Source organism: Ovis aries, chromosome 5 (assembly GCF_016772045.2).
Source record: "Ovis aries strain OAR_USU_Benz2616 breed Rambouillet chromosome 5, ARS-UI_Ramb_v3.0, whole genome shotgun sequence".
Taxonomy (NCBI): Eukaryota; Metazoa; Chordata; class Mammalia; order Artiodactyla; family Bovidae; genus Ovis; species Ovis aries.
The window spans coordinates 44,409,177-44,430,332 of NC_056058.1; the positions used below are offsets into that span (position 1 = coordinate 44,409,177).

Genomic DNA, 21,156 nt, shown 5'->3' on the forward strand with positions numbered 1-21,156 from the left:
AACAAGCAAATTTGGCCTTGGAGTACAGAATGAAGCAGGGCAAAGGCTAATAGAGTTTTGCCAAGAGAACGCACTGATCATAGCAAACACCCTCTTCCAACAACACAAGAGAAGACTCTACACATGGACATCACCAGATAGTCAACACTGAAATCAGATTGATTCTATTCTTTGCAGCCAAAGATGGAGAAGCTCTATACAGTCAGCAAAAACAAGACTGGGAGCTGACTGTGGCTCAGATCATGAACTCCTTATACCAAATTCAGACTTAAATGGAAGAAAGTAGGGAAAGCCACTAGACCATTCAGGTATGACCTAAATCAAATCCCTTATGATTATACAGTGGAAGTGAGAAATAGATTTAAGGGACTAGATCTGAAAGATAGAGTGCCTCTTTTTTTTTAATTTTTATTTTTTCTTTATTTTACTTTACAATACTTTATTGGTTTTGCCATACATTGACATGAATCTACCACGGGTGTACATGCATTCCCAAACATGAACCCACCTCCCACCTCCCTCCCCATAACATCTCTCTGGGTCATCACCGTGCTCCAGCCCCAAGCATACTGTATCCTGCGTCGGGCATAGACTGGCGATTTGATTCTTACATGATAGTATACATGTTACAATGCCATTCTCCCAAATCATCCCGCCCTCTCCCTCTCTCTCTGAGTCCAAAAGTCCGTTATACACATCTGTGTCTTTTTTGCTGTCTTGCATACAGGGTCGTCATTGCCATCTTTCTAAATTCCATATATATGTGTTAGTATACTGTACTGGTGTTTTTCTTTCTGGCTTACTTCACTCTGTATAATCGGCTCCAGTTTCATCCATCTCATCAGAACTGATTCAAATGTATTCTTTTTAACGGCTGAGTAATACTCCATTGTGTATATGTACCACAGCTTTCTTATCCATTCATCTGCTGATGGACATCTAGGTTGTTTCCATGTCCTGGCTATTATAAACAGTGCTGCAATGAACATTGGGGTACATGTGTCTCTTTCATTTCTGGTTTCCTCGGTGTGTATGCCCAGCAGTGGGATTGCTGGGTCATAAGGCAGTTCTATTTGCAATTTTTAAGGAATCTCCACACTGTTCTCCAAAGTGGCTGTACTAGTTTGCATTCCCACCAACAGTGTAAGAGGGTTCCCTTTTCTCCACACCCTCTCCAGCATTTATTGCTTGTAGATTTTTGGATCGCAGCCATTCTGACTGGTGTGAAGTGGTACCTCATTGTGGTTTTGATTTGCATTTCTCTAATAATGAGTGATGTTGAGCATCTTTTCATGTGTTTGTTAGCCATCCTTATGTCTTCTTTGGAGAAATGTCTATTTAGTTCTTTGGCCCATTTTTTGATTGGGCCGTTTATTTTTCTGGAATTGAGCTGCATAAGTTGCTTATATATTTTTGAGATTAGTTGTTTGTCAGTTGCTTCATTTGCTATTATTTTCTCCCGTTCAGAAGGCTGTCTTTTCACCTTGCTTATATTTTCCTTTGTTGTGCAGAAGCTTTTAATTTTAATTAGATACCATTTGTTTATTTTTGCTTTTATTTCCAGAATTCTGGGAGGTGGATCATAGAGGATCCTGCTGTGATTTATGTCAGAGAGTGTTTTGCCTATATTCTCCTCTAGGAATTTTATAGTTTCTGGTCTTACATTTAGATCTTTAATCCATTTTGAGTTTATTTTTGTGTGCAGTGTTAGAAAGTGATCTAGTTTCATTCTTTTACAAGTGGTTGACCAGTTTTCCCAGCACCTCTTGTTAAAGAGATTGTCTTTACTCCATTGTATATTCTTGCCTCCTTTGTCAAAGATAAGGTGTCCATATGTGTGTGGATTGATCTCTGGGCTTTCTATTTTGTTCCATTGATCTATATGTCTGTCTTTGTGCCAGTACCATACTGTCTTGATGACTGTGGCTTTGTAGTAGAGCCTGAAGTCAGGCAAGTTGATTCCTCCAGTTCCATTCTTCTTTCTCAAGATTGCTTTGGCTATTTGAGGTTTTTTGTATTGCCATACAAATCTTGAAATTATTTTTTCTAGTTCTGTGAAAAATATGGCTGGTAGCTTGATAGGGATTGCATTGAATTTGTAAATTGCTTTGGGTAGTATACTCATTTTCACTATATTGATTCTTCCGATCCATGAACATGGTATATTTCTCCATCTATTAAGAGTGCCTCTTGAACTATGGACAGAGGTTCATGACATTGTACAGGAGACAGGGATCAAGACCATCCCCATGGAAAAGAAATGCAAAAAAGCAAAATGGCTGTCTGAGGAGGCCTTACAAATAGAAAAGAAAAGAAGCAAAAAGCAAAGGAGAAAAGGAAAGATATAAGCATCTGAATGCAGAGTTCCAAAGAATAGCAAGGAGAGATAAGAAAGCCTTCTTCAGCGATCAATGCAAAGAAATAGAGGAAAAGAACAGAACGGATGTATGTATGCATATAGCTAATTCACTTTGTTGTACAACATTATAAAGCAGCTATACCCCAATTTTTCAAAAAGAAGAGAAAATGGACCCTGGGTTCAGGTTGTGGCCCATCACTTGCCTTTGTGACCTTGGGCAAGTTGCTTGACTTCTCACAGGCTCACTGTCCCCCCGCCTTGCGAGTGAGAGTTACAGCAGTGCCCTCCTCTGTGTCGTTGCTGCTGCCTTTTGCATGAGGCCCGATACATGCTAAGCAGTCAGTCAGTGCTCCCTGTTGTTGGTGTCATCGTGGTTGGTGTTAAGGAATCCTGGAGTCCTGGTGCTGACTTCCCTTGGCTCTGGTCTGAGCGTCAAGATGAAAGCTCAGACCATAAAGCTCAATAATTCAGAGCATCAATGTAGAAAGTGAGTCACCAGCCGCCAGTACTGGTGCAGTGACGCCCCTCACTCTGGGAGGATGGCATCTGAAAGGCCAAGTGGGATGAGCAGGTGGTTGAAGGGGGAGAGCCCTCCTGGTAGCTTCTCCAGCGAGCCTGGCAGGTGAGCCAGCCTTCTCCTGCTCCTCACTCAGAAGCAGCTGGTCTACCCTGCCTGCCTCTGGGAGGTCCAGGAGACAAGGGCCTTTCCTGGAAGAAAGCTGTAGAGGAGCCTGGGCTGCCAGGGATGAGAATCTGGAGAAAGAGCAGGCATACCAGGACCTCCGAGAGAATTAAGAGAAAGCCACCATGCCTGACGTTTGGAGGAGGGTAGATACTTACCCATTAGGCTGTACTGTGCCTGGGCTAGGGTCGGGTCAGGACCTGCAGGCTCAGCCAGCTGCAGAGGTGGGCGTTGATCCTGGGCTCATGGGCTGCAGAGTCCGTTCTTAGCCTGCTCGCTGTGTGTATCCCATGGGAGCTGCAGTGTGTGGCTGCTCAGAGCCTGCTCCTCCAGCCCTCTGTGGCTCTGCATCCCCTACAGCACTCCCTGGCATGGGCTTCACAGGGTCAAAAACTGGTCCAAAACCAAGTGGCTGGAGTCCACGCTTGGAGCTTTGTTAGGTGGCACCATGAAAGATTTGAGTGGGGGCGCAGCAGCCTGATGGGGGAAGGTTTGGGTTAAGTAGTGGAGGGCCTGGGTTCTATTTCCCAGTAGGGCTAAGGGCATGCCTGACCCTGGAGCCAGCCCTGGCCCAGGAGAGGGGCCTTGTGCCCCTGGGCCCTCAGAGTCACATTCATCGAGTGATGCTGGGAGAAAGCACTTTGCAGGGAAAGCTATGTTTCATCTACTGGATTTCCTTCCTTGTATGACACACGTGATCCCACGAACCCTCTCCTGATGGCCAGTCCTTCTTTCCCTGCTCCTGGGCATGTGGGGGCCACTTATGCCCCCAAGATCCATGAGGACGGACTCTCGTAGATGGAATGCCACACCCCCTCCTACCCAAAGGCGCTCAATCCCAGTCACCTTTGCATTGGCACAGACACTCTGCAGATGCAACTAAGTTCAGGATTTGGAGATGAGGTTGCATGGTCGGGTCCAATGCAATCATAAGGGCCCTTATAAGTAAGGGAGGAAGGCAGGAGTGTCAGAGTCAGAAGGGGTGAGATGACAGAAACAGGTCAGAGAGAGGCAGAGAGGAGCTGGAAAGTGCTACACGGCCAGCTTTGCAGATGGCAGAAGGGGCATGAGCCAAAGCCTGCAGGCGGCCTCTTGACGCTGGAAAAGGCAAGCAAGTAGCCTCTCCTTCCGACCTCCCCGCTGCCCCCAGAAGAAACACAGCTGGTGACACTGTTATTTTTAGTGTAATGAGACCCACTGTGGACTTTGGACCTGCAGAACTGTAGGATAGCATGTGATGTTTTAAGCCACTAAGTTCGAGATAATTTGTTACAGTAGCAATGGGAAACAACTCCAGACACTAAGACCTGAGGGGCTGAACGAGACGATGAGCATGGGGCCTTTCTGGATCCGCCCCAGAGCCTCTCCCTGAAGTGGCCCTGGCCACTGCTGGCTGTACTGGCTTCCACTTCTTCCCTTGCCACGACCCAACACTCTGCTGGCGTGTCTTTATGAGCCTCTTCTATCTTCTCAGTGTTCGTTTCCTTCAGAGTTGCGTCCAACAGCCGATCAGGAGCAAACAGAAAAGATAGCAGGCCCCTGAGGGAAGATCAGGCCTCACTGACAGGGAATGGAGCCCCCTTTCCCTACCAAGTCATAACTGTGAGCTTTGTGACAGCAGTTTCTCTCCATTTGGCTGCACTTTGTCAACAATTTCTGGCTTTATATCAGTGTTCCAGAGGGCAGAGCTCCCAGAAGGCTAAGTGCCAGCCAAAAATGGGTTCCATGTGCTCTCAGGGAAGACAGGACAACTCACTCCACTCTCTGGCCTTTAGAGAAAGCCAGCACAGGAGTGGAATCTGTGAGTTGTTATCAGGAACGCCTTTGGCTTTGGTGTACTCAGAGAGCAAGCCCTAAACAACACCTTCACCATGGCTTAAGGAAGACAGCATGCAATTGGCAGATGGCTTTGTTAGAGGAACTGGCAGGCTGTGGTGATGGACAGGGGGTGGGAGTGGGGTGCATCAGCTTTGGTGTTTTGCTTTTTTCTAAGGCCTTAGGAATCTTCCATGACTAGGCCAGCCTTTGCTCCTAGGGGGCCTCCTCCCAGATTGAGCCATATATTCCTTGATATTTTAGAAACTTGAAAAAACAAATCAGCTCTTTATCTAAAGAAAAATTTAGCACAGACAATTAACCTTGGGATTTGGGCATTTCAAGGCTGTTATAAAGGAGAGTGAGGCAAAGACAGAAAGGCAGATGGACCAAGACAGTGGCACTTACCTCCCCAGAACTGACACGAGGCTGGTAACTGGGTCTTGAGTGGTTTCTCTGCACTGGGGCCTCAGTTTCACCACCTGCTATCCAGGTGGTTCCCTATGCATCCAGCCACTGACTTCTACCTCATACTACCAGTTGATTCTAAGCCTGAGTATTGCCACGGGCCTGTGTTTTACATGACTTTACAGTGAGGAGGTCTTGCTTCATTCAGGAACAAGGAGAAAATATTTCATGAATGATTTCAAGAAATTCTCCTAGAAACTAAGAATTCCCTAAAGGTGGTTAGCACATAGTTCTCAGAATTTGCAAAGAGATAGTCAATTTTCCAGGTGCTTCCAGACTAGGATGTGGCAGAAAGATGTCAGATCTTTGAGAGGAATGCCAGGCAGCTGGATTCCTACCTGCAATCCCTCCCCACCCCACCCCTTCCAGAGGGCACTGCTAGAGGACTTCTGTTGGCCTGGCCTCCACTGCTGGCTGCAGGGCCTGGGCTTTTGGAGCCATGGTTAGTTAGCAAGTTTGATTTTCTACAGCAGGTAGTAAACTGTCCCCACACACTAGACCAACTCCCTGAGCCCTGAAAGGGTTATAATAAAACCTCTACCCACCCCCCACCCCGCAACCATCGCCAACTCAAATGAAAATGATTCCTTTGGAGAGTTGCTGATTACAAAATTCCAGCCAAGTTTCTTGACACTAAGTGTTTCTTACTGATGAAAGGGCCTGCTTGGCTTTCCAGCCTGGAGTGTTCTGTTCTAAAGAGTTCATGGTCATGGCCTTTGGAGTGTGAAAGAACTGAGATTTAAACCCAGTTCTGTCTCTTTCTCCCATGTGAGCTTCTCACTCCCCTTGTTCTCCGGAAGGGGAGACCGGTGTCTTCCTCATGGAGCTGTTAGGCTTGCAGCTACCATTGATGGAGTGCCTGCACTGTGGTGTGCTCAGTGGTGTCTGACTCTTTGTGACCCCATGGACTGTAGCCCGCCAGGTTTCTCTGTCCATGGGATCTTCCAGGCAAGAATAGTGGAGCCGGTTGCCATTTCCTACCCCAGGGAATCTTCTCGACCCAGGGATTCAACCCACATCTCTTATATCTCCTACATTGGCAGACGGGTTCTTTACCACTAGTGCCACCTGGGAAGCCCAGGTGGGAAGCTTGCACTGGGGCATAATAGTCACAGCAACCTCATGGTGGGTGTGCGTGTGTGTTGGGGACGTCACTGTTCCTATCTTAGATGAGACAGATTATAGACTCAAAGAAGCTAAGTGACTTATCCAAGGAAGGTTACAGCTTATAAGTGGCAAAGCTGGAACTTGATCCCAGAAATCGACTCAAATGTCTGCGTTCTTGACCACTGAGTTCATGCTCACCAAGTGCCCAGGAGGCCTTGTACTTAGTAGGTGCTCGTGCAGATGAGTGAATAGAGAAAGAGCTGCGTGCATGTCTGCAAACCTGACCCGAGACACGTCCTATCACAGGCATGAAACTGTGGCTTCCATGACCTTGGTGTGATGGCAGGCAGACGCGGCACCCTTGGGGATTGTTCCAGGGCGAGGCTGGGCAAGAGAAGGCCCTCTGGGATGCCTGAGCTGTCCCATCCTCTTCCTCCTGGGCGAGCATCACTGGAGCTTGAGTCCAGATCCCAGATCCTGGAGGCGGGCACAGAGGTGCTTAGATTTAAGGGGTAAGTTCAAAGCAGAAAGGAAGCTCTCTTAAAAATGAAGGGCAGCATGAGTGTCGGGGCCAAGGGAGGATGGTTGAGAATTCCTAGTAAAACTTTACAGCTTCCGCATTTCCCCTCCTCTAAATCTTCCCATGAAAACCGTGTGTCTGGGGGGCCGTCTCGGCTGAGTGAGGGCAGGAGCCACCCATTAGCCCAGCCAGGGAGGGCTTTCCGGCTTCATTAGTGCCGCCCGTGGACAGTGGACAGTGGCATGCTAAGTGGGCGCCCTGCTGCAGGCCCAGAGGTGAGAAGAAACAGCTACAGATGCCCGCGGCAGCCAGGTGGTACCCACGCTGCCCTCCAGCCCTGCTGGACCGCATCTGGGCAGAGGAAGCTCAGCTGTTGTCCCTTTTATGCGTATTGACTTAGTGGAGTGCAAACATGTTAAAAGTTCACTTTCTCCTTTATAGAAGTCTATAAAAAGGCTCTTAAACCGGAGTCCTAGGGCTTCAGTGAGACACACGTAGGCTTGGGCCCTGGGGAGGGCACAGTCCATCCCTCTGCCTCCAGCATGGGGGGTGTGATCCCCTCAGCTCGAAGTCTGAGAGCCCTGGTTTAGCCAGCATGGCTGCGGTGGACGCATGACAGCAGGCAGAGGGGTCCCGACTCGGGCTGCCTGAGGCCTGTGGGCTGTCTGAGCCCAACGCCTGGCAATTGTTTAGTGACTTAGAGACAAGTGAACAAAGGCTCTGGGGCTCATGCCAAGGGCCCAGCCGCCATTGCCCTGTCCTTCCCCCTGCGCCTCGGCATGGGCCACAGCTAGGGCTTGGGGCAGGAGCGCCTCCTGCTCACAGGTATATACAGTGGCGTGTCCACCTGACACCTGCTGCCCCTTTGCACCCCGCTGACCTGACCCTGCAGAGGGCCGCACTCCCTGCAGGGTCTGGCAGCACAGCTAGGGGCTTCATCCATAGTCTGCCCCCATGGTCCCTGGCCGTGGGTGGGTCCACTGAGCTGGTCCCTCTAGGAACGCGGGGGCCTGATGGGCTGTGGCAGCCCCCTGGCCAGGAGGGGTCTTCGCAGATAAGGCTGAGCTTTCCTGAGAGGAAGAAACGTTCAGAGCTACGTGAAAGGCCAGAAGGGAACTGGCACTTTGGGGAAAGAGCAGGCATTCCTCTGGGTGCAAATCTAGTCAAAACACAGAGGGTCAGATGGAAATCCACACCTGAGGGGAGGCTGGCTGTGCAGTTGGAGTTGTGCCCCTCTGCCTTGCTTGATTGAGCTCTTAAGTCCATTTGTCTTGAGTGAAATGGAGCTATGTCACTAACTGGAGCGTATTTGGAAGGTGGGGGTTAAATGGCATACAGGTATGAGGCACGCAGCAGTGCGTGGATTTTACTGTTTCCACCAGCGTGATTATCAGTCCCCGCCCCTGTCCTTATTGGCAGCATAGAAACATTTGCCGGTGGAAATGCCTCAGCCACGGTTGTCGCTCCATACACTACATGGTATGAAAAGCTTGGGGTGTTGCTTGGAAGGGCTCCGTGCACTGATGTTCTAGAACAGAGCTGCCCGACTTACAAGGTGACCAGTGAAAATGAGGAGCTGAATTCTTAATTTTATTGTGTTTTAATGAATTTTTAAATAACCACATGTAGCTAATAACACAGCTACATTAGATGGCACAGTTCTAGAAGGTTCCCCCCCAAACTGGGCATTGCCCAGCTCCTCTCTGTGCTATGGTAACACAAGATGGGGAAGGGCTTGCCAGTGACTCCAGCCCCTCAGCCATACACAATGCTGGGTTAGAATTGACCGTGGCATTGATAACCACGTGGCCACGTTCCCTTGAAGCTGGCTGCATGGAGATGAGCTGGCTACTGCCAAACGCTGACCCTCGCCAGAGTTTGGATTCTAGCCATGACAGCCACAGGCTTCTGACCTTTATGGGAACCAGAGCAATAGAAAGAAGTAGCTGATTTTGATGGGGCATCTGTCCCTGACACTGGGCTGCCAACTCCGTTTTAACAGATGAGACCACCCCTGGAAGAGGCAGGGTGACTTGTCAGGGCTTCGTCCCCTAGCGGTTCTTCAGACCACAGAGATAAAGGACGAGCCGGGCTTTGCACTGACTGAGGATACCAGAGTACAGAGGCTCAGGTCTCAGGCTGTAGAGTGGAGATTTCCTGGCCAGTCAAGGCATGGTTTCCCATTGACAGCTGTGGGGATGCAGGCTCACAGGGTCAGTGGACCTGCCCAAGATCCCACAGGGAGGTGGACAGTCGCTGGCGGCAGGATGGAGATCAGGGGCTAGGTCTCTGAGCCCACTTCTCCCACGCCCCCCTCCCCTGTCCCCCCGCAACCCCGCTTCCACTTCCTGTGGCCACCCTCAGCCCCTGAGTGGACAGGCCCCACCCCGGGGCGCATCCTCATGCCCTGGAGGGTGGGCGGGACCCAGACTGGGGTGGTCCTGCCTCCAGGGGGCACGGTGTTTGGGGGGGTGGGGGGCTGACGGCTGACAGCCTTAATGGGCACATTGTCCCCTCGCTGCCGAGAGCGCCGCCCGGCCACTTCCTCACATGCCGCGCGCTGGATGAGCTCATGTCTGAGGCCGCGGGCGGCGCGGGGCAGCCGAGCTGGGCTGCAGGGAGGCCCGGCGGCCGCGAAGCCCGAGCGGCTGGGGAGGCAGAGTCGTGAAGCGGAACGTTGTAATGAGCGACGCCGGCTGGATTTATGGGGCTGCGCACGTGCGCCTGGCCTTCCTGCGAGGGCCTCGCCTGGGAACAAAAACAAGTCCTGGCCCAGGCACGGCGCGACTGGGTCTTAACAAGAGCCCACTAATTACTGGAAGGCCCCGGCCAGGTCCCCGGCCTGCAGAGGAGCAGAGGCGGTGCTGCTTCCTGTGTCAGCGTAGGCTTCGCTGGGGCCCCGCTCTCTGCCCAGGAGGACGCCCAAGGCCAGCCTCTCCCTGGCTCTATGGCCTCGTGGAAGGGGCTGAGCCCCACCCTCCTCGGTTTTCCTCATCTGTGAAATGGGATAATGGACCTTATGAGGCCGTTGTGGGGCATTCTAGAATGAGCAAGAGTTGACTTGAGAGGGACTTATTCCTGGTTTTGAATCCCGTTCAGCCAGGTTCCTGCTGTGTGGTCTGGCCAAGTCACTGCACCTCTCTGATGCACGTTTCCTCACCTAGAGTGTGGGGATAGGCTTGCTCATGGTCAGGGTCATTAGGAAGGCCTGACAAGAGGACGCATGCAGGCTCCTTGGTGCTCCTGGCATTCACACTGCTGCCGCTTCTCCGTGCATGATCGCATCCCTGGTTGTGTTGTTAGTGTGGTTTCCCCCGAGCGTGGAGGTGGCAGACAGGGTCTTGAGCAGTTGGCATCAGGTGATCCTGCCCTGTGCCCTGGTGGTCTGAGCAGTGCAGAGTCAGACCCACGTCCTGTCCAGGTCATTTGGAGACTCACCAGGGCCAACAAGAGCCGTGAGCTTGTGATCACAGCCTCTCTCTGCTGGTGTGGAGCCTGACGGGACCAGGATCCAGGCCTTGGACTGAGCTGCAGCCTGTTGTCCTGTCCCAGGGCTGGGGCTATGAGATGCTTCCTGACTCAGGCTTGTATGTCGGGGTCATCAGGAAATGCTGCCCATGGCCCCTCCAGGACACCTGCTCTGGGGTTAATACCGTTGCCTGTGAAGGGTGTGGCCTCAGCCTCACTGGCACACAGGCCGGGGCTCTCGGCCACCATCACTCAGAGGTTTCTTCTGCATACATTTCCCGCTGCTGTCCCTGTCTATTGATACTGTGGATTTAGCATCTAGCCAGAAAGTTTCCATGTCCACACCCTTTCCAAATCAAAGTCCAGGGAAGCAGAAACAGCAGATACCACAAGATCCAGGCTGCCGTTGGTGTAAGCCGGTCTAGTGCCAACATCGGGCTTCACTCTGAAGCATCTCTGTGCACACACGGAGCCAGAGACCCAGTAGGGTGTTGCTCCAGAACCGGAGCTCCAGGAGTGGGCACATGCACCTTCCCCTCTGAGTCAGGCGCTCTGACTGCTGGCTTGCCTCAGAGGGTCCCAGCAGGCTCGGCTTGACCGTGATTTGTGCAACCCTGAGAGAGAGTCCCTCTTCCCTTCTTCTTCCCTGGGGTGAGGCATTGAGGGTGCCGCAGGGCACTCAAGGAGGGTGGGGTGGTCTTTGCTTGCTCACTGCTGTACATCAGAGCTGAGTGCGGTGCTTGGCCCAGAGGGCTCCGGGGACGTGTGTGGATGAACGGTACTTGCTGTCTGATGGGGAGATGGCCGTCAGTGCCGGACAGCTGTCCAGCAGGTACAGTGCTGTCACTGGGGGGTGTGCAGGCTACATCATGGGAGGACACTCGGCTGGACAGCGGGGTCAGGAGGGCTTCCTGGAGGAGGGGGAAGGGCAAGAGAAGAGACCTGAAAGGTCGAGCAGGGTTACACAGAGGCAGCAGTCATGTGTTCTGGGCCAAGGAACTGACACACGCCAAGTCTTGCAAGCAAAATATGACTGGCCTGACACAGAGTGAGGACAGGTATAAAGAGGCGCGGAGGTGGAAGGTGAAGCCGGAGAGGACGACCAGCCTTCCTCCATTCCCAGGCCTTAATCGACTTTGAAGACAGCTTTTAAAACTTCCATGGCTGGTCTCATATCCTTAACCGTTTTATAAATGGAGACATCGACCATCACCCCAGGTGTGATAGGGTTGAACCCTCTGTGTGTATGCAAGTCTTGCGTGCTAAAAAGGGCCAAGTGATGGGGTGTGGTGGTGGTTTTGGGGTGCTGCCTTCTGAGAAGCCCTGGGGTTACTGGGGACACTTGAGTCAGAGGAGGGTTCAGCTGAGGGGCCCCTGGGAAGTGAGGCTCCCTGGGTGTCACCTCAGTGGATGCTGTCAGCATCCTCCAGGTGTTAGGGTCTGCTCATAATGAAATCCTAGAGAGGCCATCAGTGGCTGCTGACAAGCATGTCATAAGTACTTGGCTGAGTCTAAGTTCCCTGAAGTTGGTCCAGCCTTTGCCCAAGGTGGCATCTCTTTATGGAAGCTGTGTGGCAGGACCAAGTAAGTAAGTGCCTTCTCTTCTGGGGCTCGGAGGCCGTCTCAAGGTGGGAATCCGTAGCTCGGACCTGAGGGGCCCTAATGAGGAGCTGCCAGGGTTCAATTAGGCGCGTGGGCCCAGCTCTGCAGTGTTTGACTGACAGCTCATTACCCTGCTGCCATTTTGGGGCAGTGGAATTTAATCTCCCAGATGGGAAGCAAATCAATTTGCCCATCGGCCGCAGCTGAGCCTCCTTGAACTCAACTCTAATTTATTCTCCTAAGCTTAGGAAGCTTTGTCGTTTCAAGGTACAGAAATATCAGGTTTCCCAGCCAGCCTGGGCATGGTGTGCACAGGGAACCATGACGAGAAGGCCAGGCCTGGAGCCCAACCTGGGCCAGCCCTGTTGGTTGGCGAGGACTGTGCCATCAGCCTGGCTGGGAGGAGACCAGGGTTCTTGCTCGGGAGGCCAGGCTCATCTGTGGGAAGGTTGTATATGCAAATTGAGGGCCATGTGACATCCCAGGTCATTGGGATCAAGGTCGCCTGCCCAAGAACTCAGCCTGGAAGGGACTCCTGCCAGCAAGGCACATGTGGCCTGCTCACCTGGGTCGCCTGCATCCTGGGGCCACGTTCTTCTGTGTTGGGATCGTGGCTCTGGTTTCCTGGATTTAGACACAAGAAGATTCAGAGGGTGTCGTCCTGGGACTCTGAGCTTTCTGCCCTCCCTAGTGAAAAGTGAAAATGTTAGTCACTCAAGTCGTGTCCAACTCTTTGCGACCCCACCAGGCTCCTCCATCCATGGGATTCTCCAGGCAAGAATACTGGACTGGCTAGTCATTCCCTTCTCCAGAGACTCTTCCTGATCCAGGGATCAAACCCAGGTCCCAGCAGATTCTTTACCATTTGCGCCACCAGGAAAGCCTCCCTAAAGTGTCATCATAAACCCACAGTGCAAACAGTGACCTTTACCTTGTAATACCAGGCCTGTGCTCAGGACTTGGGTGGCCTCTCGCCAGTGATGACATTACCTGCGGCATGTGCGCCAGGACATGTGACGGTGCCCCCTCTGCTGTGGGTGCTGGGCCCCAGCGGGCTCTAGCAAGCAGTGGGTGCCCCTTCTAAGCACGCTCAAGGGAGTGTTAGCAGAAGAAGCACATTCAAAGGGTGAAACAGGCCAAGGAGGGCTTTGCTGAGCAGGAAAGTAAGCTGTCTTATAGAGCAGAGTCCTGGCTGATTCTGTTCAAGGTGGATGTTTCTCTGCTTGTCTCTTGGTTTTGCCCCCTCTGACACACACGGCCTGGAGTCTCCTGCCTTAGGTGAGTTAGAGTGAGCACATGCACGTGTGTGGGAGGCTGTGTGCGTACACGTGTGAGCGTGGGTGTGAGTGAACATGTTTGTGTGTGATGGTGGGTCACTTGGGTGGGAGTAGGGGAGTGAGGGGAAAGTGCCGTCTATGGAGAGAGAGTTTCTGAGATTCTTTCACTGGGTTTGACAAAGGCGCCCGGCTGGGTTGGTTTTCAGGGGTCAGGGAAAGGCCAGTCTATTTACACACCTTTGCTGAGGAGCATGGAGGGGCGGTGATGGGGGCCGGGATTAATGAGCAGTTTTATTGCCTTGCCTGTCAGGAGGGTCATGCGATATTATTTTGATATCGGGGCCCCCAGAAGCAAACACAACAGTCCAGGTTATAAATGGGAGAAAAGCCAAAGAAAAGGTAGCCTCACCCTTTGCCATTGAGCGTTTCCCTTTCTTCTCGGCCAGGGTTGGCCCGGGACCCTCCTCCCGCCCCCAGTGCCTTCAGGTGGATCGCTTCGAGGCGGCTCCGAGGCCAGCCCCCAAGATAACACCGGTCAGTGGCGCCTGGCCATGAAAATTAAACACCATGGTAGCTAAAGAATAAATGGGCCATGCCATCCCCCAGCCACTGTGGCCTCTGATGAGAGCTGGACCACTCACGGTGACTGAGGATGCAGCCTGCATGACACAGAAGGAAACAAGGGGGCTACCAGCCCCCTGAATCAACTGGTCCAGGATGCTACCCTCTCCAGGAAGGCCAGACTCAACAACAGACCAGCCGTGGGGCCTCAGGGTTTTGAGGGATGTGATGGAATGAGAGAGGGCAATTACTGCGCATCTCTTGTTCCCATCCCTTCCCTTTCCTACTTCTCTTCTTTCCTTCTTGCCTTCTTTTCTCTGTCAGGGCTGTTTGGCTAACCAAACGCAGTCACCTGACCCAGGTAAACACACCCATGGATGGACAGCTCCACATGCTGGGGGCAGGGATGGGGCAGAGCTAGGGCTGGCGTGGCTGCCTGGCTGTGAGCAGGCCACATACCCGGGCTTCCCAGCACAGGGACATGGTGAGCTTCCCCGGCTGGGACAGAGATGCCTGTTTGCCATCCTGCCACGCGTCCCTATCTCCTGGCTGTCTTGGCTTAGAAGATTCCAACCTTCTCCACACAGCCTGGCTATAGGTTGTCTGCTCCCAGAAAGTCTTCCTGAGCACTGTGGGCCCGTGGGTGCAGCTCCCCCTGCCAAGCCCCTGCCCATACATTGGCTGGCTGTGGGTCATCCATGCTGCCGGGCAGCAGCAGTGTCTCACCTGTCCTTGCAGGAGGTCCTGGCCTGAGCCTCGTTCAGAGTAAGCGCCCTGTGAGTCCTTGATGCCCACTGCACATGTGTGCTGTGTGCTTAGTCGTGTCTGACTCTCTGCGACCCCGTGGACTGTAGCCCGCCAGGCTCCTCTGTCCATGGGATTCTCCAGGCAGGAATCCTGGAATGGGTTGCCATTTCCCATGCAAGGGGATCTTCCTGACCCAGGGAATGAACCTGAGTCTCTCACATCTTTCTGCATTGGCCAGCAGATTCCTTAACACTGTGCCACCTGGGAAGCCACTGGATTATTTTAAATATATGTTTCTGTTTGTCTATCATCCAGGTTCTGGGTATACCCCCAGGCCAGCTGCATAGGACCTAGCAGTTGAATAGGCAAGCCATGTCTCACTGGAGCAAAATTTGGGAGTGCATACCATAGGAGGGGCCAGTCCCCAGGGCAGAGGGGATGGGAAGAACTCTATCTATAAACATAGACAGCTGAGTTCAAACCCCATTCCACCACTGATAGCTTGGGGGATACACTTCACCTCTCTGTTGTAATTTTTTCATCTATAAAATAGGGAGGGTATAATCAACCTCCTGGGATTGCCATGAGAAGTAGATGAAATGATGGATATAGAGGACCAGTACACACACGTGTCCACGTGCACACGCGCACACACACACACACACACACACACAGTAGTTGTCAGTATGGTCCCAGTTGGAGCCATGCCACTGTGTTAGATCTCAGATGTCATTTAAGGAAGCTCATAGGCTTTCTGATGAAATCGTCTGGATTATTCGGGGCAGAGCCCAGCTGCCGAGGGCAAAGGTTGCTCCTCAGAAATAAGCAGGAGGGGGTGTTGTCTGCCCAGCCACCGGCACAGGCTGCATTGCAGGCTGCAATCCTGAGGTCAGGCTGGGTCTCAGGCGTGGTGGCCGTGTGGCTGTGGGGTGAATGACTCCCTCCCTGCTCACTGCAAGCCTGCCTCCAACACAGCTCACAGCACCAGGGAGGCCGGGACAGCCCTTACCTCTGCAGAGGCTGCAGGTTTCTCTCTTCCCAGAATAATCTCACTTCTGGTAAATTTTACTAACTGCAGACATGTCTTTTCATTTGAGGTCTTTGTACGTTTCAAGTGGTTCCTTGCACTCATACCATTTTTTTTAAAGTAATGAGCTGTTTTCTTTTTTCCCTGTAAACATGAGGCCGACATCAGAGAACAGTTTTTGATCTCAGTTTTGAAAACAGACGGGGTGGTTTAGAGATGATGGGGATCCCAGGCGAGGGGTTGGCGTGCTTTCCCTCAGTGTCACTGAAAAGAATTTCTTCAGTGAGCCCACATTTCAAGGGGCACAACACACTCTGGATTATCAAAAGTTTAGAAACACTTAGGTGATTATGGTAAATAATTCACACAAATCCTGACGAATGCAGTCTATTCTTTTGTGCACACTCGAAGAGCAGAAACCTGAAGCTCTTTCCTCTTGGCTTCCCATCCTTTGAGTGACATCTAGTGGACGATCTCTGATAAACACAGGACTGGTTTCTAAGGTGTTCCTTTTCCAAGGTGAAGGAAATGCCATTTACCTGGAAACTACCTAAACCTCTCTGTTCCATCTGTGTTTCCGTCTCTGAGTTGAAAATGGCACCGAGGCCAAGTGGCCTCTCTTTGTTGCTGGTTAGTGTGCCATCTTGGGCCTTGCTATGGTGGTCAGCATTTCTGTGTTTAAATCTGGTTATCACTTATTAGCAGTGTGATCACAAGGTACTCAATCTCTCCCAGTCTGTGTTCTCATGGCTCTAACAAAAGGACCTGCCCTTCAGGGTTGTCACAGGGACAGAATGAATGATACCTGTAAGAGACTCAGCACAGTGCCTGACACACAGTAAATAACCAGCTCCTGGAAGCCACAGCGTCCACATCACAGATTTCATCTGCACAGACAACACTCTTGGGTGAATGGCTACTCAGTATGGTTTGTCCAGGCAGATGTGTGCAGATATTACTGATGGAGTGGTATCATTTTAATATACATCTTTTTTTCTTATTAAAAATTTTTATTTTATATTGGACTATAGTCGACTAGCAATGTTGTGTGTTTCAGCTGTACAGCAAAATGATTCAGTTACACATGTATGTATTCTTTTTCAGATTACTTTCCCATTTAGGTTATTAGAGCATAGTTCCCTGTGCTATATAGTAGGTCTTCCTGTATTATCTATTTTATATATAGTAATGTGTATATGTTAATCCCAAGATTTGTCTTTAAAAAAAACTTTTTGCCAAAATATAATTAATAAGTAGGAATATGTAATCTAGACACAGTAAAGATCTTGGGGGAAAATTTTTTAAGTCTTAATAACACCTTATGTTTAGGAAAATTCCAAACAATCTTTCAGGTTTGAGTGAGAAGTGGTGTTGTTGCTTTTTCATTGAAAAGGCTGGTTGTGTGATGGCTTAGGAATTCCATTTTTATTTCATTAGGCACAGTTTGGAAAGGAAAAACGATCCTTTACATTCATCCAAGATATGCAGTGTGCTATGTATTTCCTCCTGGGTAAAGTCTGCTTTAGAAGCAGGCACATTTCTTTGTGCCTTTTAGGCAAATTTAGATTAAGGTGAATGTACCTTCTGAAGCACAGAGTGTCTGCAGTTTGCTAACAAGTTGAGATAGCCAGAGTTTTGCTACTCTAGTGTGGTAGGGATCACCCCTAAACACCCACAGCTGTAGGAAGGCGTGTACAAAGCTGACGGCATGATGGGGGCCTTGGTGACAGCACCTTCCTTGCCTTTGGAAAGCTCCCAGTAACAGGGACCCCGTCCTGTAGGAATCAGCATGGCCCGGGTTGACGGCTCAAGGCTTCTGTCACTCCATCTGGCAAGTAAGTGGCCCAGGGGCTCTGGGTCCAGCCATGAGTCAGAGAGATGGTCAGGAGGGAGGAGGTGGCAGGAGAAAGCTGAGCTCAGAGTCTAGAGATCCAGGCTGGACGACCAGCCTGCCACCTGCCACCCACATGGCTGTTGGAACATCTGCTTTCTCATCCATGAAATGGGATCTCACCCTTGCCCGGTGTCACGGGATGAAAGGAGACTTTATACGAACCGCCCCCAGAGACCATCAGGGTCTGAGGCTGCTCTCCCTACCCCAGGGTGCAGTGGACACTGTAGTATTTCTCGGGGTGGGCTGACCCACCCAGGGTCCCCCACTCCTGTGATGAGAGAGACCGACTTAGGACTCAAGGGCACAGTAACTTGGAACACACCAGTCAGAACAGTTTAACATTTTACTAAATCAATTCACACAAATTCCAAATTGCAAATATAATTAAGGACAACAGATTCTATTCTGCCTTTTAAATCTTTCATTTTTCAAATCCAACATTAAGACAAAAAGTAAACAAAAATTAAGTCTGCTGCAAATTCATGATTTTTCTTCTTGAGGGGAGGAAAAAAGAACATTATAGTAAAAAGAACGCCACTGGGTGTACAATAAAGCACCACGACACACGGTTACAAACGGGCTTCCTGCACTCTGCCCCACGCAGAAGACACTGCTCTCCCCACTGCTCTGCGTCAGGCAGGATTCCATTAAAATAAAACTATAAAATCTCCTAGGTTACACTAAAGTCAGACACGGTCTGGAACAGTGCTTAACAACAGTAATGTCAACTATCAGTGCTAACGTAAAAACATTTTAGAAGGTCAAAACAATTAAACTGGAAACCAAAACCTTATTTTCCCTAGATGAGCAAAACGGGGGGTGGGGGGGAGAAAAAATGAAAGGGTTCCCGCCTTCCATTAGGAGTGGAGGGGATTTTTTTTTTTCCTTTTCTTTCTTTCAAACTGGAGGCGGGGGCATGGTGCGGGCTGGCCTGCAGTTCCTCAGCCTAGTTGGCGTCCAGCTTGGCCATTTCCTGCACGTATATGCCTATACTCTCACTGTCAAAAAGCACAAAATACACCGTTTTGATGGAGGAGGACATTGTGGACACGAAGTAACTGGAGATGGCCTTCAGGATCAGCTGAGCTGCTGTCTGCTTCGGAAAACCGTTCCTGCGAGAGAGAGAATGAGGGCTCAGCAACTATGGGGCCACGGCGGCCACGGGTCCACCCTCCCCAGCCACCACCTCCCTCCAAGAGCCCCTCGAGTTCCCTGTGCTGCGGTGGCCTGGTGCTGTGTCAGGGTTCACGAGTGGCCCTCAACCTCTGGTTGCTTGGACACAGGTGTGAGAGCCCAGTGCCACCAGGCAGGGGGAGGAGGAGGAGGTGGAGAACTATGTCCCCCAGGAGAATACGCTGTGTGCTCCCAACAGGGGGCATGACATGACACTTTCTGAGAGGCAGTTAGCCAGGTGACAGGGTCTGTGGTTCACAACGTGTGGGGTGTGTGCCATCTCTTGTGGGCAGTGTGAACACTCACAGTTCTCTTCCCAATATCACTGGGACTAGCATGGGGCTTGAGATACAGCTCAGGTTCCCAAAAGCTCCCCGGGGGGCTCAGTCTCAGGGGTAATGGAGGCTGGAGCTTCTCCAGGAAGCACCAGCCTCCGTCTTGTCCATGGTAAAGGGTTGCACCCTCCCCATGGGCCTTCTGATTTCATGGGTGCCGAGCATCCTCCTCCTAGCACACACCAGCTTGGACACCCCGTAGGCCTGAGTGTCAGGGAGCTGTGTGAGGGAACAACTCTGGGACAAGTAGGCTCTTCATCCCAAGCGACAGCATCCAAGTCTCCAGGCCAAAATGACCTGAATTCACATACAATTCCATTTAAAGTAAACGTCACATGGCTCAGAACTCGGGCAAGAATCTGAAAGCAGGACTAACAGGATAAGCACTCTTTGCTCCGTGTGTGCCCGGGCCGTTCCTGGGCACAGCATCCAGGACTGTGGCGCTAGGCTTAGTCTAGGGGAGATAACATGGCCTTTGGAGCCAGTGGCCCTGGATTCAAGCGCTTACTGACCCCAGTTTACAGTTCAGGATACTGAGGGCAAGAGTGAGGGGCTAGAGTCCATGGGGATTTCTTTGTTCATCTGCAGGTCTACCGTCTTCCATCCGACCTGACCTTGGAGTTTGAAGTGTGGGGCCAACTTGCCGGTCTCGGTTGGGACTTTGCTTCGAATGGTGTGCCTGCTGCCAGGCGAGAGGCGTTCAGGTGTGTCAGGTACAGGATTTCTCCCCGGCTCACTCGCCAAGCGCTGCGAGATGTGCACCACCGTAGCTTCTTTTGGAGGGTCACACTTAATCTCTTGTCAGCACTCGGAGCCTTTCAGAGCCGAGGAGAAAACCATTCTTGCAACTTGCTTTCAATCAAACAGGGCTTCACTCAGCTTGATAATGGACCCCTACTAACTCCTGAATGCTTCAGAAATGAAGTTCACTCTTGAAAGACATGGGCCTCACCCCAGGCCTGATCCCAGTCTGTGTGGAGGAGCCTGCGGGCTGTAGTAGGTGCACCCCAGAGTTGGGGCTCCCTCACAGGTCCCCTACCCCAAGCACAGGGCACTCCTGCCAGCAGGCAGCACACACAAGCCTGTGACCAGACCAGGCTCAGAAGCTGAGGGGGAGCTGCAGAGGTGCTCCGGACAGGCAGCCTCCACCTGAGGACCCCCTGGGGCTCTGTGCACCAGCAAAGTTGGGGTGACCAACAAGTGGCCTGGGGTGGAGGGTGGTGGGAACGGTGCAGAAGTTTCTCATCCTCACTCCGGGAGCTGCAGGCTCAGCCTGGCAAGAAGCTGTTCTCACAAGCCTGTCTCAGCTGCCCTGACTCTCCTCACAGGAGTCGAGAAGCACAGAGGCCATGCTGTCCAGGACAAGACGCAGGCTGGAGAGACTGCACGACGTAAAGCCAACCTTCTGTTTTGGCGCTTCTCTCTGGTGAGTGTGCTGTGGGGCACCCAGCTCACACCCTGGAGGGGCTACCCTTCCTTTCCCACCCCCAACTCTTGAAAGGGGGACCAGGCCCACTTTGGGGGCAAGCGTGCAGGCACAGGGTCCCAGGGTCACCCGAATAAGGGCCCACTTGAAGCATCTCACCAAGAGCAAATGTTTATTTTCCTGCTGTAAATACAGATGCTGTCCGGAGAACTCAATTAAAACGATCCCACTTGTTCTGATCCTGAGGAGGCAGCTGCCGCTGGGCAGACAGGTAGGAGTGGGGTTGCAGAGGGGGTGGCGGCAGGACTGCAAAGCTCCACCCACTGCTGGGGGCAGCCTGCACTCAGGCCAGGAACTCCAGGGACTTCTGACCAGGCAGAGCTCGGCCTGTACACACCACCTGGCTAGGTAGGGGCCAGGCAGCACTGGGAGGAGTTGCCTCTGCACTGGAAGCCCAAGACCAGGCTCCACCAGCCCCAGACACCCTACTAGCGATGCCCTCCTGGGCGTCCCTGCCTGCACCTGCACAGGTGAGCTGGGCCGAGGTGAGAGCCTCTGTTGTGTGGCCTGATGGTCGCAGCTCACCTCCTCTGGCATGTGCCCTGCTGGAGCTGGCTCTGGGCAAGGCTTCGTGAGCTGCCCTCGTGCCACTCTGAGGCTGCTCTGCCCGAGCCAGGGGAGATGGTGTGGTACAG

At 51.8% G+C, this 21,156-nt stretch overlaps 1 protein-coding gene and 1 long non-coding RNA gene across 18 annotated transcripts in view; one reads left to right on the forward strand and one right to left on the reverse strand.

The window, feature by feature from the left end:
• LOC114114877 (uncharacterized) overlaps positions 1-21,156 on the forward strand; it is a 228,873-nt gene that overhangs the window by 170,739 nt on the left and 36,978 nt on the right. For all 7 annotated transcript variants that reach the window (XR_009600689.1, XR_009600688.1, XR_006059951.2 and 4 more), the window contains 3 exons: positions 19,624-19,739; positions 20,364-20,461; positions 20,657-20,732. This is a non-coding gene — a long non-coding RNA (uncharacterized LOC114114877). The remainder of the gene's footprint in view (positions 1-19,623; positions 19,740-20,363; positions 20,462-20,656; positions 20,733-21,156) is intronic.
• Positions 17,857-21,156, reverse strand: part of LOC101104574 (core histone macro-H2A.1) — an 81,638-nt gene continuing 78,338 nt past the window's right edge. For all 11 annotated transcript variants that reach the window (XM_060415756.1, XM_042250543.2, XM_042250542.2 and 8 more), the window contains one exon: positions 17,857-18,639. In XM_060415756.1, the coding sequence (XP_060271739.1) occupies positions 18,474-18,639 (166 nt within the window). In that variant the 3' untranslated portion in view covers positions 17,857-18,473. The remainder of the gene's footprint in view (positions 18,640-21,156) is intronic.